The sequence below is a fragment of the Silene latifolia genome, chromosome 9, assembly GCF_048544455.1.
Source record: "Silene latifolia isolate original U9 population chromosome 9, ASM4854445v1, whole genome shotgun sequence".
Lineage (NCBI taxonomy): Eukaryota > Viridiplantae > Streptophyta > Magnoliopsida > Caryophyllales > Caryophyllaceae > Silene > Silene latifolia.
In genome coordinates this window covers 173,182,189-173,200,700 of record NC_133534.1, presented here as the reverse complement: position 1 = coordinate 173,200,700, position 18,512 = coordinate 173,182,189, and the positions used below count along the sequence as shown (strand labels likewise).

At 39.0% G+C, this 18,512-nt stretch overlaps 2 protein-coding genes across 2 annotated transcripts; one reads left to right on the top strand and one right to left on the bottom strand.

Annotated features, from left to right (window-relative positions):
- The first annotated feature begins 44 nt into the window (after positions 1–44).
- Positions 45–12,307, top strand: LOC141600220 (tocopherol cyclase, chloroplastic). The gene is made up of 10 exons (XM_074420401.1): positions 45–615; positions 1,332–1,576; positions 2,033–2,112; positions 3,549–3,625; positions 4,426–4,595; positions 5,460–5,557; positions 5,820–5,921; positions 6,152–6,268; positions 6,861–7,010; positions 11,819–12,307. The coding sequence occupies exons 1-10, from the start codon at positions 305–307 to the stop codon at positions 11,993–11,995; spliced, it is 1,527 nt and encodes a 508-aa protein (XP_074276502.1). The 5' UTR covers positions 45–304; the 3' UTR covers positions 11,996–12,307.
- Positions 11,637–15,984, bottom strand: LOC141600219 (protein NRT1/ PTR FAMILY 1.2-like). The gene is made up of 4 exons (XM_074420400.1): positions 15,748–15,984; positions 14,598–14,815; positions 13,466–14,037; positions 11,637–13,252 (listed from the first exon to the last, which is right to left on the bottom strand). Exons 1-4 carry the CDS (start codon positions 15,863–15,865, stop codon positions 12,400–12,402), a joined length of 1,761 nt encoding a protein of 586 aa, XP_074276501.1. The 5' UTR covers positions 15,866–15,984; the 3' UTR covers positions 11,637–12,399.
- Positions 15,985–18,512: the final 2,528 nt, after the last annotated feature.

Genomic DNA, 18,512 nt, shown 5'->3' with positions numbered 1-18,512 from the left:
TTCTAGGTAGATGAGTGGAGAAGGAAGCGTGTAAATAGAAAATTGTTAGTTGTGGACTTGTGGTGTTGTGGATGGTCTAAATGGAAGTTGTACCCGTGTTGAGTGGAACAACAGAAGAAGAAGAAGACGGTGACCACAGGTGGAGAAGACAGCAATGAGCCACATGAGTTGATAAATCACCCCAAAATCTGGACTTAGAAAGTTGAATATAAATTGGATCATTTATAGAAATTAATAAAACATAATAATACTACCGGAAACTGGAAAGTGGAATCAATCAATATCAATCAATACAATAATAAGTATGATAAGTTCAGCAAGAGACCTACTGCCCTTTGGACCATCACCATATTCAATCATACAACAATCATCATCACCACCATCATCAAATAAAGGTATTCAAATTCCCAAATTTGCCTCTAAATTAGGTATACCCATTAATTATACTAAAAAACCAACATTAGTCCCAGTTTCTTCAATGGCGGAAAGTGTGTCTTCATCTACTACTCCTAAAACTACTACTACAAGTAGTAGTAGTTCAATAATGGTTGATGATAAAACTTCCCTTTATACACCTACTCCTCTCAATCGCCCTCTCAGAACTCCTCATAGCGGGTATCAACTCTATTCTTCTTCTTCTTCTTTTTTTTTTTTTATTTATTTATCTTTTTACTTTTGGTTAAGAGCTGCAGGGGCGGTTCCCAACATGATGCAATATTTCCCAACCGTGTTAACATTCAAATGGTTAAATTATCATTTCACTTGTGCATATAAGACACCCATGAGCGTTTAAATCAACTAGCAAACGGTTGCTCTAGCTTAACCAGAGGTCTCATGTTTGAGCCCTGGGATGGGAATGCAGCAGTATCAAAATTCATGAGGGACCCGGCATGAATTCCGACTAAACCGGATAGTCTACTCCATAAAACTAGTGCATATCAGACAAATCTGTTGTTTTTCCCCCATTAAACTAGTTAGCCTTGTTCCATTAGTAAGTCGCCATCCCAAATTTTCACCCCCTAACAGTAAATTCTTGCCTCAATTAAGAGGTATGTCATGTTTCCATGATAACAGTGGCCGCTCTTCGGAAATGGCTGCATTCTCGAGTTTGCTCCTAGCCTAGGGCATGTACAGACAGTAGAGAGTCAAATTATAAGACCAGAAAGATGCTGTCAGACAACCCACAAGTCACAGCCTCACTCTTTAACTTCTTCCTAGTTTTGGTTTGTAAACACCCCATTTTCAGCCGCTGTAACACGCCATCTACTTTTTCATTTTTTCCTGGAAAAAGAGACCATTTTGATGTATGCTGTACGAGTTTCCTTTGCCAGGTACCATTTTGATGGGAGCCCTCGACAATTTTTTGAGGGATGGTATTTCAAGGTCTCTATTCCTACAAAGAAACAGAGTTTCTGTTTTATGTACTCCGTTGAGAATCCCGCATTTCGTAACAAATTGACTCCCACTCAAGAAGCAAAATATGGTCGTCGCTTTACTGGTGTTGGGGCTCAAATTCTTGGCCCTAATGATGAGTACATATGTCAGTATGATGATGATTCAAACAACTTTTGGGGAAGTGAGTCTCTCTTTGCTGCTCATTTTAATACGCGTCTTCTTCTAACTTGATAAGTCATTTGTCACTTTCTACTTTTTTATACATTTTGGAAGAGGTTTTATTATGCTAACTTTCTCATCTAAGCAATTGTAACTCCCTACTTTTTCTTTTATAGTAATTGGTACCTGTCAAATTGTATTTTCACCCCCAAGTTTTGTTGTTGATAAACCTCATTTTGATGGATGGAATCTTTTTCTCTTTAAATGTTATTGAAATGCTGTTTTCACCTCAGCTTTCTATGAAGCCTTTTACAGGTTAGGCAACATCTTACAAAGATGTGAATGTCATCATTCCGATGAAGGATATCTGGCGTCTTGTTATGCTCATTTATTACTCCTAAATGGCAAACAAGTAATGTCATCACCATTTACTGCACAATAGTACCTCATTGTTCATTTATTTTTGGCAAATGGATAGGTAGGCACGAGCTAGCTTTGGGACACACATTTAAGCCCAGTGGAAGCTCACAGCCCCCAAATAAAGAGGTTCCTCCAGAGGTATGTCAAGTTTATTTTGCATCTTTGATTGATGAATGATATAATTTCTTCAGTTTTTTTTTTGTAAATACTTCCTCCATTCAACTCCACTCTACCAATTTCATTTTTGTACACTATTCACAAGTAAACATTCATTTGCAAATTTCTCTCAATACATAAGTGAAAATATATTCATGTGGGATCTTGTTTGATTCGTCTTTACGAGTACATTAAAAATATCTAACTTTTATAATTTTTCCCAATACGTATAACACGCATTGACAAACGTGAAAAAAGTAAAGTGGTAGAGTGGAGTTGAATGGAGGAAGTACATGATTTGAGTTTTTTTTATTGACCACGTTTTTGAACCTGGTTCTGTTAGCGGTAGGGGTGGACATAATCCGGTCTGGACCGGAATCTACCGGACCGGAACCGGAATTAAAAATTCCGGTCCCCGGTCCAACATTTTTAAAGATTCCGATTTCCGGTCCGGTCCGAAAAGACCGGAATTATTGTATTTTTTATTTTTTTTTTAAAATATTGTATAAAAAAACAAGTGTACGCCTATTTAATCCGGTCCAACCGGTCCATTCCGGTCGAACCGGTCCATTCCGGTCGAACCGGTCCATTCCGGTCGAACCGGTCCGGTTTTTTGACCGGAATTTGAAAAAGAGGGTATGCAAAAATAATTCCGGGCCAACCGGTCCGGTCCGGTCCCGGTTCGGAATTTTTAATTCCGGTTCGGAATTTTTAATTCCGGACCGGTGCCCAGCCCTAGGACTAGCGGTATTTCGCCATGGATGTCTACAAACAAGTATCAATTCTTGTAAATCATTGACTAGCTCCAAAACTAATCAGGCAAGCCAATTAGCTGCCGAATTCTAAATAGAAAGTGACTTGATCTATGATATCTTGTGATGAGTACATGCGTACTTCTGTATGTATGTGCATACTGCAGACAATGCTGTTACAACATTTGAGGAATATATGAAGCCACATTTTGTTTCCATTGTCACTGTTGAAAATGAGGGCAATGCATGTGTACATGATCATTTGCCAACCCCTTGCATGACATAGAGATTTCTATTTTACTTGTTTGTTATTGTGCCAAGCTCCCTTTATAATCTATGAAAAGTACGGAGTAGCTTTTTAATGTCTGTAGGATCATTGTAGCCCTCCTTGTTAGTGTCGGGAGTGCTTCGTTATTATAGCTGATCACTCTGGTATTGGTCTGTGTGTGGATAAACAGAAGTGAAGGAAATGCTCTTTGTCAAAGATAGTTCTAGGAACTGAATTTTATTATGAATTCTTCTATTATTTGATTGCTTCTTAATTTCTTGTGGCCAGATCTTAGTAATAAAGTTATTGACACTACATTGGTGTCATAACTCAATAACAATATATAATATGAAGTTTGTCTCCTATTTTCTAATCATGTGGATGTTCATTGCGGATAGGAATTCAATGAAAGGGTATCTGAAGGTTTTCAAGTGACCCCACTCTGGAATCAAGGGTTTATTTGCGATGATGGCAGGTGAAATGCTTTTTGACCCTAATTACTGTCTAGTTGTCGCTTAAAACCATAAATATCCTCTTATTTCGAACCTTTCTTTCTGCTCCCTTAATGTGAATATCTTTCTTGTTCTACATGTTACTCTGCTGTATTAGAGACAGGAAATAAGTGTTCTTTTCTTATCAAAACAAGAGCGTGAAAGATCAGTCGTGGATCTAAAATGATAGATTCTTTTTTTAAAAGTATTTCTGTATGCATTTTTTTATGTAACCCATTGGAGGTTTTCCTGTTTCTTATATCGATTCAAACAGAATTTCCATTGAAGTTCATTTTTGTGGATATGGTAGCTTTCAGAAACCTATCCTTCAGTCATGCACGGGATAGCAGTTATATTGTTTCTGATGAGTCATCTGTTTTAGCCCTCACTCCCCACTCCCCAGTCCCCTCTACTCGCCGTATTTGATATTCCGCTGGGATTACCGACAGTATGCTTATTTATATCAGAAAATTCATTTAGGTTTTAGATACAAATCACTTTGATTAAAAACAACTTGAACTTGCTACATTTTTCTTTTTAAGCCTTTCGAATGAATTCATTTCGTTTCTATTCTGGGTAAGAAACAACCCACGGGAACAGTTCATATGATTGGGGGCCCCATATTCTCTCACAAGTTTTCATCGCCTAAAATCTTGTGCAAAAAGCAAACATAGTGAAGTCAAGTGAACATAGGCGGTACATGCTCTTGTCACTTGCGTATGCTTCCTATATTGGTACGTTAATTTTGCTGGCCAGCATAACTGTTTTAGCTTTTTGCTGACAGGACAGACTATGCTAAAACAGTGGAGACAGCTCGTTGGGAGTATAGTACGCAGCCTGTGTATGGCTGGGGTAATGTTAGTTCTAAACAGAAATCAACAGCAGGATGGCTTGCCGCGTTTCCCATTTTTGAACCTCACTGGCAAATATGCATGGCAGGCGGATTGTCTACAGGTTACTTTTCACAACCTCGATAGTGTATGGTTTCTGTTTGAACATGCTTTGCGATAACTTGAGTTGAATGTCAAAAATTCTTTGGCCAAATAGTGAAGGATGAAATATAAGGCCAAGTCTGGGAAAAGAAAGAATCAGTAAACAGTAGTATTCATTAGGACTTTTGTTAAAAGTAATTGTTGCTTCTATTTTATCTATTTATCAATTTTTTTTGATCAACAAAAAAACATTCGCATAAATCAAGATAGTGGGCTATTGGACGAGGCTTGGTATGGTGTTCTGACATGTATATATGAAATGAAATATTCTCAATAAGCCCAACTGCCCTATATTGACCCAGTGTGCGTGAATGAGGGTTCGGTGATAGACTGATAGCAGAAAGGGGTGACAAACACTGCCTGGTCCTACACTGAAAAGGATTATGTAGATGTCTTGACTATGGTTCTTGTAACACGAATTTACTTTATGAGAATTTTCCCAAAGGGCCATGTCCAGTTTTATACAATTTGCCCCAAATATCTGTGTGATGTGCCAAAACATCCAAGTCTTCTCTGAATTATAGTCAAAAGTTTAGTCTAAACCTTACTAAAGTAGATTTGTAGAATATGGAATCTGTCTACTTTTAATTGAAAGGTGCATATGACTATTAAATAATGAGAATTGTCTTTCTGGGGTAGGCACAGGTATACATCTTTTTATTTTAAAATTATTAATGTTACATGATAATATATGTGAATGGCAATGTTTTCTGAGAGAAGATTTGCGGTATCTGATGCATGAATCAATTATTTTATTGGAATTACTATCTCAACTTTTCTCCCCCTGAGCCCTGACTTTAACCTGGGCTGGTGTTTTAAATTTCAGGCTGGATTGAGTGGGGTGGTGAAAGATTTGAGTTTGAAAATGCTCCATCTTATTCAGAAAAGAACTGGGGTGGAGCGTTTCCTAGAAAATGGTTTTGGGTAAGTTCAATATCTTTGCATATCTGATATTTTGTGAACTGCACTCAATTATATTATTCCCACATCCGGTTTGGTTCCCCCATGCCCTTTGAAAAAAAATTGCCGCTTTTAGATAGACATTCTGAGATATAGTCATATAGAGAAATGTTATGGCCTATCTCTCCGAGCTTCAACCTGTGCATTAAACCGACTTCACTCTAGTTGCATAACTGTGGTGTTCAAATTTTAGGATCAAATATTAACACATTTCTGCTTATTTCAGATTCAGTGTAATGTCTTTGAGGGTGCTCGCGGAGAAGTTGCTTTGACTGCGGCTGGAGGGTTGAGAGAGCTTCCTGGCAACATCATAGAGGACGCGGCTTTGGTATGTATATCTCTGTGTATATAATTCGACTTTTGCCCTACAACACTTCATTTAAGTCATTCTGTATCTTGAGGGTCTTGGCTAATTAGCAGTTAGAAATGCAGCTGGGCGATCAGCAGCTTTCATGTGTACCTCCTTTCTTACTGCATCTAATGGGCTCTGAACTTCTTTTCAGCTCTTGTATGTAAAATCATTTGAGTTTCAGTCTCACGTTTTGGTTTCTTGTGTAGGTTGGAGTTCACTATGAAGGAGTTTTTTATGAATTTGTGCCATGGAATGGACAAGTGGAGTGGGATATTGCGCAATGGGGTTCTTGGAAAATGTCTGCTGACAATGGATCATACTTGGTAAGATATATGCTCTGAGATTCCAGCTTTTCAAAAGCACCCAGTTGATGAGCGGCATTTCTTAATGCTGCCCCACTTATCCGGATTAACTCTTTTGTAATACTGCAAGGAAAAAGGAACACACCAAACAGAAGCATGACCAGACATGTCGACCAGGTTATTTGGGTCCGATACAGGTCCATTTGGGTTGAGTTGGGCTGAGATATTTAGCTTCAGATCTGTTCGGTGTGTCATAACTGGGTTATTTGGGCTGGGTGGTAAAATGTCTGGTCATTTAGGTTTGAGGCAGATCATTTTAGGTCCCTGTTTATGAAGGTTTTTGTCATATGTGCATGTATTGACTTCAAAATAGTCACTTCGAGTTGGTTTGAGTGATTTCAGATGAGGTATCTCAAATGATTTCAGATGAGGTATCTCAAGTCGGGTCATTTTGGGTAAGTGATTTTGGATTTTTGGATAGGTTAATATTGGGTTAATCAATGTTTGCACCAGCTCCGGCTCAATTCGGGTTTCGGGGTTGAGTTAATTTTATCAGGTTTAGACTTATGTTGCATTTGCAATCTGCTAATTTTATCAACCTGTAACCATTTAGGTGGAGTTAGAAGCGACAACAGAGGATCCAGGCTGCACTTTGCGCGCTCCTACCAAAGAAGCTGGTCTAGCTCCTGCTTGCAAAGACTCGTGTTTCGGTAAACTTAAGTTGCAAATATGGGAACGAAGGTTAGATGGCAGCAAGGGCAAGGTTTTTCCTCTATTCTGTCTTGATGATTGTGATATTTACTCAGCTGATTATTTATGTAAGGATTAGGGTTATCGAGATTGGTTACCGAGATTCTAACCCAATCACAAGTATAGATATACTTCTATTTGCTTGGTGATTTTTAGAAGCTTTTAAGGTCACCGTGTTTCGTTCTCCCGTTATACAATATATGAGGGCGAAACTTGATGGATGGCATCAAACAACAACAACAGCATCAGAGCCTTAATCCCAAAATAATTTGGGGTCGGCTGACATGAACCATCCTTTAGAACCGTCCATGGGTGAATGCCCACCTCAAAATGCGAAAAAAAAATAGAAAAGGGAAAAATGAAAAACAAAAGGAAGAGCGAAACATAATACAAAGTCAAGGTAAACTTATAGGTTTTAAAATCGAATTCCGGATTTCTTTTATAAAAAACTTAAAATTTAAATCGAGAATAAAGATTAAAACGATTTTGAAAACCGAAGTAGAAGTTAAGGATCCGGAATACCTTAAAAGTAAACCAAGTAAAATATATAAAAAAGTGGTTGGTAAAAAAGGTGTAATAAAGGAGAGAAGAACAAATAAATTCTTTTAAAAATTAAATAAAAACACTAAATATGTCAAATAACAGCAAATACTAAAAATCCACATGTATCCTTTCCCTCCATTGTGCCCTCTCCATCACTATACTCTCCTCAAGCCCCAGAAATCTCATATCATGCTCTATCACTCTCAACCATGTCTGTTTCGGTCTCCCTCTACCCCTAGGGACCTTTTCTGTTCTCCAAGTCTCCAGCCTGCGTCCATAGGTCTCCTTCTCACATGGCCAAACCATCTTAGTCGATTTTCCATCATCTTATCCTCTATTGGCGCCACTTTTACCTTTTCCCTAATCACCTCGTTCCTTAATCGATCTTTCCTTGTATGGCTGCACATCCACCTTAACATACGCATCTCCGCCACACTCATCTTTTGAATGTGACAATGTTTCACGGCCCAACACCCGGAACCGTAAAGTAAGGTAGGCCTAATTGCCGTGCGATAAAATTTTCCCTTTAATTTTTGGGGCATATATTTATCGCATAAAAACCCTGAAGCGCTCTTCCATTTCAACCATCCCGCTTTAATTCTGTTAGCCACATCTCCGTCTAACTCCCCATCTTTTTGAATAATAGATCCTAGATATCTGAAGGAATCTGACCCCTCAACAACATTTCCATCGAAAATAATACTCCCCGTCTCTATCGATCTCGACCCCGCCACGTTAGTGACACCTCAAATACTCGGTCGTACTCCTGCTCAGCCTAAACCCACGAGTCTCTAAAGTATGCCTCCACAATTCCAACTTTCTCTCCACCCCCTCTTTCATCTCATCAATCAACACAATATCATCAACAAACAACATACATCAAGGGATGTCGTCCTGAATATCCCTTGTCAACTCATCCATAACTATAGCAAAGAGAAAAAGACTAAGTGCGGAACCTTGATGCACTCCGATGGTAATGGAAAATTCTTCCGTTCTCCCAACATTAGTGCTAGTGCGAAAACTTGAACTAGCCCCCTCATACATGTCCTTTATGAGGTCAATATATTTTCGAGACACACCATTTCTCGCAAAAGCCCACCAAAGTACTTCTCTCGGTACCCTATCATATGCCTTTTCCAAGTCAATAAAAACCATATGCGAGTCTTTCTTCTTGTCTCGATGGTGCTCCATCAACTGTTTCATGATAAAAATCACATCCATAGTCGATCTCCAAGGCATAAATCCAAATTGGTTATTCGAGATGTCTACACATTTCCTAAGCCTTTGCTCGATTATCCGCTCCCATAACTTCATCGTATGACTCATAAGTTTAATTCCCCGATAATTGGAACACTCTTAAACATCACCTTTGTTCTTGTACAAAGGGACAAGAGTACTTCTCCTCCAAGCTCATGGCATCTTGTTGCTCCTCCAAATCTTGTTGAAGAGCATGGTTACCCATTCGATTCCTTTCTTCCCAAAGTTCCTCCAAACTTCTATGGGTATACCATCCGGTCCCTCTGCTTTCTTTGACCCCATCTTCCTTAACGCCTTTCTAACTTCATTCTTTTGTTTCTACGCACAAATTTCCGATTAACCATGCTTGGTGTTACTTCTACATCCCCAAAACCTTGCTCCTGATGTCCATTGAATAAAGTATCAAAGTAAGAACTCCATCTAGCCTTTATTTCGTTATCCTGAACCAGAACCTTGTCGTCCATATCTTTCACACACCTAACTCTCCAAATATCCCTCGTCTTTCGGTCTCGTATGCGAGCCAGTTTATAGATATCCTTCTCTCCTTCTCTCATGTCCAACCTGACATACACTTCTTGGTTAACTTTTGCCCTCGCATCACGCACTGCCTTTTTAGCGGCTCGTCTAGCCTCCTTGTACTTTTCAAAGTTCTCATCACTCATGCATTTCCCCAAAACTTTATAGCACTCACGTTTTGTCTTTATCGCTTGTCTGACCTCATCGTTCCACCAAGATGTGTCCTTACTTGATGGTCTATTTCCTTTAGATTCCCCTAACACCTCCCTCGCCAAATCCTTTACAACATGCTCCAATTTATCCCACGTTGCATCTATATCTTTCTCCTTGCAATCCGACCAAATATCGCTACTTTCGACCTTATCCAAAAACGCTTATTGGTTTTCCCCAGCTTCCACCACTTGATTTGTGCCTCACCGATTATCTTTCTCTTCATCAAGTCTCTCTTACCCCGAAAATCAAGCACCACTAGTCTATGTTGTGTTGCTGCACTTTGCACTTTTCCCGGGTATGACCTTGCAATCGGTGTACTCTTTCCTCCACACATTCCTTACCAAAAGGAAGTCAATTTGACTAGCATTTCCTCCACTCCTATAAGTCACCAAATGAGAATGCCTTTTCTCGAACCAAGTGTTCATTATACCCAAATCATATGCCAAAGCAAAATCTAATATGTCACTTCCAGCTTCATTTCTCTTCCCGAACCCAAAAGCCCCATGAATGCTCTCGAAGCCAACTCGACTAGTACCCACATGCCCATTGAGATCACCACCAATGATCAATTTATCTCCAATAGGGACTCGTTCTACAACCTCTTCTGGATCTTCCTAGAAGGCTCGTCGAAAAGAAGCATCCAATCCTACTTGAGGTGCGTAAGCACTTATAATAGTCAGCACCTCATCCCCGACTACAAGCTTAATGCTCATAATCCTATCACTCTTTCTCAATACTTCTACCACATCATCGATATAATATTTATCCATGACAATACCCACTCCATTACGACTTTTGTCTTTACCCGTGTACCAAAACTTATAACCCCAAGGCGCTATCACCCTTGCTTTATCTCCGACCCACTTTGTCTCTTCTAGACACATTATATGCACTCTCCTCCTTATCCTAACCTCCCCTACCTCAGCTAATCTCCCTGTCAAAGAGCCAACATTCCAAGTACCAAAATGTAACCTACTACCCTTCCTAAAGTCATGCCCTGATTTCTTTACCCGCTCTTGACCATGCTTCCTGGATCCAAACCTATTTGACACCACACCCATACTTCGAGGTGGCACGCCGCTTTCGGGCGACGACCTAACAACCCTTGCATATTTTTCACTACACCCGAGTCTAGAAGACGTAGCGCACCCTTGCCTATTTAACACCACCCCCAGGTGTAAAGATGGCGCGTCGCTTCCAGGACCCTCACATACTTTTCACTACACCCGGGTCTAAGAAGTGCAGCGCGTCGCTTCAAAGGAGACGTCCCAACGATGTTCAAATTCCGATTCATGTCCATAAAATGTGACTAAATTTTTATGGATGGCATCAAGTACTTTTAAAAAAAGTACTAGGAGTTGGTTTACGTTTGCTTTTAGAATGGTTTTGTATTGGTTTCTTAGGTGAGCAAATGTGAATGGAGTTTTGTTATCTTTAGTTTTTCCCAACATACCCCTTCCGCTACTCTCGTTGACTACAGCACTACACCCACCTTTCTCTCCTCTCTCCCACCCCTGACATAGCCATCCTGACGACCCAACCCTCTATCCTAGTCTCTGATGATCACTCCCAACCTTCAAGAACCCATTCCTCTGTATTTTTGAGGGAGAGGGTGGGTTTTCGAGGATTGAATAGTAGTTTTGGGGGTGTGGCAGGGGTTTTCGAGAGTTGAGGTGGTGCGAGTGGGTGGGGTGGAGTGGCTACGCTGGACAATGGCGTGGTTGGCTAGGATGATGGTGGAGAGCGGGAAGAATGTGGATAAGGGTACCTCTATAATTGTATTGCCTAACACTAAGCTAGAAAGAAATGTAAACAAATGGATGAGATAGATGGAGAAGTAATTCAAGTTATGTGATGTAGGCACATTGAGCATGACAAATCTGGGAAATTTGTAATTAATTGTGTTGCCCAACGCTTAACGGAAACATAAACTCATGGTTACGACGGCCTGAAATGGAATAATGGAGAAGCAAGTATTTAGTAACTAAGTTTACGATGTAAACATGTTGGGTCTCACAAAATTTACCTATTATCTGGAAGATGTTTGGAGATAGATTGTAGAGTCTGAAGTCTGAACAGCAAAGGAAAATGTTATGAAAATGTTTCCAAATAGGTAGTATAGTACTATAGTTAATAGTTTGAAGGACAGAGGTAACAAATGTTCTGAAAATGTTTCCAAATGTTTCACTTATAATAGTAACTAACTTGTTTTTGCTAGAAGATGGACGGTGGACGGAACAACTACTTGAGTTTTGTTTGTTGTAATTAGCTAACGCGGTTAATATTTGGTAGATAATCCTGGATGTAACAAGTGAAATGGCAGCTGTAGAGATAGGAGGTGGACCGTGGTTCAACTCATGGAAAGGAACAACCAAGACACCTGTGATCTTGAGTAGTGCTCTTCGGGTTCCCATTGATGTGGAGTCTGTTTTCAGTTGGGTTCCATTTCTGAAACCCCCCGGCTTGTAAGTTGTAATGCGGGTTCATGGCATTTTCAGTGCAAGTATAAGTTGTATGCAATTGGTAGACTTGGCTATCTTCCTAGGAAAATAATGTAATGCGTTGTAGAAAATGACTGCAGCAGAAGTGTACAGTGCAGCACTTCTTTTCTTGCTTTTGATTCCTAGGAAAATAAGCCTGATTCATAGAACGTCCATTTGACTATGCCATCCACGCTCGAAGCTTCACATTGAGCGACAATGTTGGCCTATATTTTAATGCTTGTTCCTATGAAAGTTGTAATTTTATTGCTGTATACATTATAGTGACCCTTGTTCGGATCACATGACACCCAACTCTTCCCTGGATAAAAAATGTGTCGATTTTATCTGGATACAAAATGTGCCGATTTTATCCAGATGATACAACCCAATTCACTCGTTGGCTGAGTATATATTTGCCTGAGAGTCCCTCTTCCCTTCCCTATATGCCCTACTACAATATACAAAACCGATGTAATTTAACAAGTTCAACCCAGCAAGAAGCCAGAAATAATAATCATAATGACCCTTGTTCGGATCACTTGACACCCAACTCTGCTTCCCACCTTGTTTAGTCACATAATTTACGACCGTTAGTATAAAACTTGCTATCAAACTCGAAACACCCACACATAGCCCAGCAAGGTTGGATGATATGCAAGACATACTCCTCGGAAACTCTGAGTAAAAGAATTCTATCTGAGCAATCATGGTAAAGGCATCAGCTAAACCTAGCAAGCAACATTGCGGCACTAGCCACAAGGCTGACAGGGCCGTCGATGGATCCCCTTCTCGAGTTGTTCCTCTGCGAACATTTTCCACGGCTCCGATGAGCACCATGTTTAAGAAAGAGAGCAGTAAACCGATCCCCATCCGGGTTATGACGTCAATACGTACGGGTTTCCCCATCACTTTCGAAGCCAAAGGAATGATGACACGGTCATAGAGAAGGAGCCATGTCATGACTGAGATTAGGGCAAATGTTCCAAACGAGGCTGGTGGGATTTCGAAGCTAGGTGTAAATATATGTCGGTCCATAGATTTCGCTTGAAGCACTAGAAATGATGAGAGACTTACAGAACTAACACTCAACATAATTCCTGTCGACCATAATGGGATCATGTTCATGATTGATTTGAATTCTTCGACTTGATCGGTTGTACATAGACACCATGGATCTTGAGCCATTTCATCGGGGGCGAGATCTGGTTTAGGATCCTTTACAATGCATGCTTTGTTCAGAAACCTAGCAGAATAGTCTTGGTGAGATTTTATTTACTTCAGAGGAAACTGATCTTGTAAATTTCATTGCCTATAATAGCACAAGTGTTGAGTGTATGCCCTTGCATTTTATTAAATCATGTGTTTAGCTAAGCTTAGATGGACTTCGAAACTTAATTAGCTAAACTGACTTATTATTACCAATATTAAAAAAAAAAAAAAGTGTTGCATATGTTACCCTAGTTTCTCGGTTGGGAATTCTGTAGCCGATCCTTTTGCAACATGATAAACAAGCTCGGAACTCGGGTGGCTTGAAAACTTATAATGCCTATTTCTCCAAGCAGCCACAACAACTTGAGCGGAACGAGTGAGGCCGCTGGCCATAGGCTTCACCTTGACATAAAACGAAGAAGCCGAGAAAAAGGAAACAGCTGAAACCAACATAAGAGAGACGGGTACTGCAAACCCGACTTGCCATCCTAAATGGTCTTGGATGTACACAATGCATGTCAAGGCAAAGAGCATAGAAATGGTAATGGAAAAGTAGTACCAATTGAACAAGCTTGCTAAGGCTTTACTACTCTCGGGTTTTGCATTTTCATCGCTTTCGATGGTTACCAACTGATCGGCTCCAAACGCTAGGGCCGAAGATCTAATACCACCGGCACCAATGGACATTAGGCCGAGGGAGAAGCAAAGATATAGGAGCTGAAATAGTGTCGGAGAAGTGGAGGAAATGGAGGCTGTATTGTCATATGATGTTGGCCTAGCTCCTGGGATTATAGTAGTTGACCATAGAAGCACCATACCCTGTATAATACTTTGATGTCAGCAAGAAAAACACTTTGTTCTCAACTCTCAAGTTTGTCTCCAAGAAAATGCAGAGTTTAAATCAAGAAGTGAAAGCTTAAGTGCCATTTGTAATCCTAAGGGACTCAGAAACCGGACTAAACTGGATCGTGCACAGAAAAATCAACAACAAACAAATAACATCGCCCACAACAAATATTACAACTTCGTATTAGTCTACTCTGATCTTTATTCTCATTGTTTAAGCACATTACTTACTCCCTTCCGGTGATTAGTTATCTATTTTCATGTTGTGAATTTTTTTGGGGGATACAAGCAGAATGGTATGTAAGGTATTTGACCTTTTGCTTCTATCTTTGTGCAAAAAACAAGGTGATAGTTATTAACTAGGACAGAGAGAGTACTACTTTACTTTTTCTACCTCCCTCGAATGTGAAACAAAGTGATAACCATTATTGACTTGCGACTTGTTTGACCCGAAACCTAAACGCCGTATTCTGACATGACACAGGACCCAACCCGTCCGTTTGACGGGTCTAGAGACATGCGTAAAAAAGTACCAGGAGAGTAGCAATGGAACCAAATCCAATCATCCAAAAGCGGCCCACATAGGTATCCGCCAAAAGAGCGCCGAGAATAGGTGTAAAATTAGTTGCGGCTGACCACAAGAAAATAATGTTGGAACCAGTGGCCATGTCGAGTCCATATGCTCCCATTAGATACAAAATCATATTTGGCTGAAGCCCATAGTAGGCTGCTCTCTCAAATCCATCATTTGCTGCATTATTCATCATAATCATAATAAATATTACTCCGTAATTGATAAGTTGTTATTACGGAGTATATAAACTAAAGGAACCGGGGGGGGAGCAGTAACAGAGTCTAGGCTACGAAACTCCCCCAATATCTTTTTGCATCAACCCAAACAAATGCCTTGGAATTTGGTTCGCCTCTAAGATCAGTAGCTGCGGGGTTTGCATTACACCTTGATTGGCGAGCCAATCTGAGCAAGCATTGGCTTCACGATAAACGTGATGGACTTCAATATTCCAAGGGTGATCATTAAGGAAACACTTACACTTCAGCAATTTAATCAACATAGGACTATAGGAGTACTATATTATACTCAAATCATTTTGATTATGGATTTTATAAGATCGAGTTCATATTATTTGAATGGTATTATGTAATTGCATCATTTTTATAGCTAACAAGAAAAATAAATAAACTATACTTGGTACATAGTAATAGTAGTATGTTAGTAGCTACCCATATTAATATTATATGGCACATCGTTCTGTGTATTAGGTAGAGTTTCCTCTTTCCTCCGGACAAGTTATGTGTGTCCATTTATCAACAACTTTTTTTTTTCTTGGTACAATGTATCAACAACTTTTCTAAAGCTCCTTTCCTTATGCTAATGTTTACTATGAGTTTGCCATATCATGCGATATGTTTTCGTATATCACAGGGCAAATTAGTTAAACTAGTAAAATAACTTTCTCGATAGAAAGGTATGTCGCAAGTAATTTTTTTTTTAAAATATACGATTTAGTAGTCTATTAATCTAGACTTACATACATTTCATTCCTAGTTCCGCTCCTGGACTCACACACCCGAAAATAACCAGTACCCAAAATGACCCAACTAACCCGAATTCTCCTAAATTCTCGTGGATTAAAAAAAGTAAAGCATCCAAAAAAGAGTTACCTAGAATAAAGGGCAAGGTTCTAACACCACCGAGAGGTTTAGAAGGATGAATGATAAGGGGATCTTTCATTCCTTTCTCTAATTGATCAATATTATCTTCATGTATATGTGACTCCATTGATTTAGCTAGCTACGTTTTATATATTTCCTTGAATAATTAATTTGAGAGTTTATCCTTGAATTTACTTACTTAAATAGTCTTAGGATATTTTGTTTTTGTTTAGAATGAAGGAGAGTAGTGAAGGAGTGAAGGTGGTTGTTTATAAGCATGCAGAAGAAGTAGTAGCGGTTGCGCATGAAACGGAAAAAATGCACTACAAGACACCTTTGCTTTGCTTATTTCCGTACCTACGTGACTATGTGACATGCGTCGCTTTTGCCTATCCACCTAATTTCAGATTCACCTTTCCCTTAAATGTTAATAAGACTAACTAACAAATTTCCATCCTTTTCGGTTAATTTTTTCTGTTGGAAACTCAAGGATTTATTGCCATATTAACAATGTACAACAAATTTGGTAATATAGGGAATGAATCAGAAGAGATTTGTTAAAGATTGTATTGAGGTATGTTTTGGGAAAACTCAAGAAAATAAAGATTCTCCTTATTTAATATTAAATGAAAAATAGATGCCTATAAATTGTTGGATTATGCTCCAAAATTTAGTCTAAGTTAGTTTGCTATATTTGAGTTAGTGGTTAATTGAGTGTGGATCCTCTGTCCCATTTGGTGGCCCAATGTGTGTGCCACTCCAATCAACTTCTAACACATCAACAAATCAATATAATTATTGCAATATTTTATTTTACAACAAGTGATGTGTCAAAAAGTAAGTGAAGTGGCACACAATGAGACATAAAAGTGGGACAGAGGATCCTTACTGTGGTTAATTAGTCAAATTAAGTTAGAGCAGTGAACTCCTAATAAGTTGGAATCAGTTTATAGTGGTAGTAGTGACTTGAGTTACTGTTACTAACATTAGTTATTGTATGCCTATTTTATAAGATAAAGAAGAGATGTATATTCAATGTGTAGAAAAGAATGTTAATTACAAAGAATGTTAATTACAAGGTATATATATATATGCATAAGAGGATCTAAATGAGGCTAGGAAAAGGAGCCTCTAAATATTATGTTCCTAAAAATACAATGTGAGCATATCACTTGATTGGAGGATTGATTGATTGATAGAGTCACACTTGATTGATCCTTTGATTTATCTTGTTGATTTGTTTCTTGTTTTGCAGGTATAGAAGATATATGGTTAATACGCCCCCTCAAGATGGACATCGGAGGGAGAAGTCCAATCTTGTCTCGTAGTTCATGAAAACGATGCCTGTTGAGTGGCTTAGTAAGAGCATCGGCTAATTGATCTTTGCTTGCAACATGTTGTATACGGATGTGACCGAGTTGGAGTTGTTCGCGAACGAAATGAAATGAGAGAGCCATGTGCTTCATTCTCGAGTGAAAAACCGGGTTCTTTGCATAGAGTGTGGCAGACATATTGTCACAGTAGAGAGCCGGGGGTTTGGTGATTAATACATTGAGTTCAGTGAGTAGATTACGGAGCCATAGGACTTCGGTGGTAACAGAAGCAAGAGCCCTAAACTCAGCTTCGGTTGTGGAGAGGGCTAGTCCACGTTGTTTTTTGGAGGACCATGAGATCGGGTTACGACCAAGATAAATGATATATCCGGTGGTTGATGTATACGTGTCTTTATCGCCAGCGAAATCAGCATCGCAAAACGCATGGAGACATAGGGGGGAGGTGCGATAAAGTTGTATGCCATATGTTTGAGTGCCCTGAAGATAGCGAAGAAGACGTTTTAACGCTAGCAGTGAGTAGAAGTGGGGTGGTGAAGAAATTGCGCTAGTCGATTGACTGTGAAGGCAATGTCGGGCCGAGTTAGGGAGATATATTGTAAGCTCCCTACAATGGCTCGATAATCTGAATGGTCTTGTATGGGTTTGTGGTCTTTACGTATTAGATGAGTGTCAGTGACGATAGGTGTTGGATGTGGTTTTGCATCCGACATTTTGAATTTAACTAATAAATCATGTATATATTTGGATTGGTTTAGATGAAGTCCAAGAGTATTCGGCGTGACTTCAATTCCAAGAAAATATGATAATGGTCCTAGGTCTTTAAGTGAAAAGCGTTGAGCTAATTTAGTAATGAAGTTTTGTAAATGCTGATGGTTTGGACCAGTAATTATAATGTCGTCAACGTAGACGAGCATATAAATACAAGTAGTATTGGTTTTTAGAATAAATAAAGACTAGTATGGGTGCCCGGCTCCGCCCGGGCTACCTCTATTTAGCATTAAAATATATTTTCAATTAACTAAAACTACTTTAAAATTGCATAACTCATAAATTTATTATTAATATATTTTTCTATGATACGGAGTATATCTTAAAATTACAATAAAAAAAATTATGAGACAAATTTACTACTCCCGCTATTAATATTTTACTTAAATCGATTAATTAGCTACTTTTTCATATATACTTCCTTTTGTTCATAGAATTGTTAACTTTTATTACAATTGTTATTATTACTTTTACTTTCACTGCTCCCGTCGTAATTATTATTACTTTCACTACTTGTACATTAATATTGATAATTCCACTACTCCCGTTGTTACTTCGGTTACTTTTACTATTCCAGCTCGCTTCTAACATTGTTACTTTGACTATTCAAATGAGTGATTACTATCATATTATTATATCCAATGTTACTACAATTCTTTTCACTACTAATAT

What these genes read in the sequence shown, in the direction of transcription:
- LOC141600220 (XM_074420401.1), top strand. Translation starts at nt 305, where the DNA reads ATGATAAGTTCAGCAAGAGACCTACTGCCCTTTGGACCATCACCATAT. An exon ending in TTCCTAGAAAATGGTTTTGG is followed by an intron (nt 5,558 to 5,819) that starts GTAAGTTCAATA and finishes TGCTTATTTCAG; the next exon opens with ATTCAGTGTAATGTCTTTGA. An exon ending in TCATAGAGGACGCGGCTTTG is followed by an intron (nt 5,922 to 6,151) that starts GTATGTATATCT and finishes TTTCTTGTGTAG; the next exon opens with GTTGGAGTTCACTATGAAGG.
- LOC141600219 (XM_074420400.1), bottom strand. Translation starts at nt 15,865, where the DNA reads ATGGAGTCACATATACATGAAGATAATATTGATCAATTAGAGAAAGGA. An exon ending in GTTCCATTGCTACTCTCCTG is followed by an intron (nt 14,038 to 14,597) that starts GTACTTTTTTAC and finishes AGTATTATACAG; the next exon opens with GGTATGGTGCTTCTATGGTC. An exon ending in TTCCCAACCGAGAAACTAGG is followed by an intron (nt 13,253 to 13,465) that starts GTAACATATGCA and finishes CTATTCTGCTAG; the next exon opens with GTTTCTGAACAAAGCATGCA.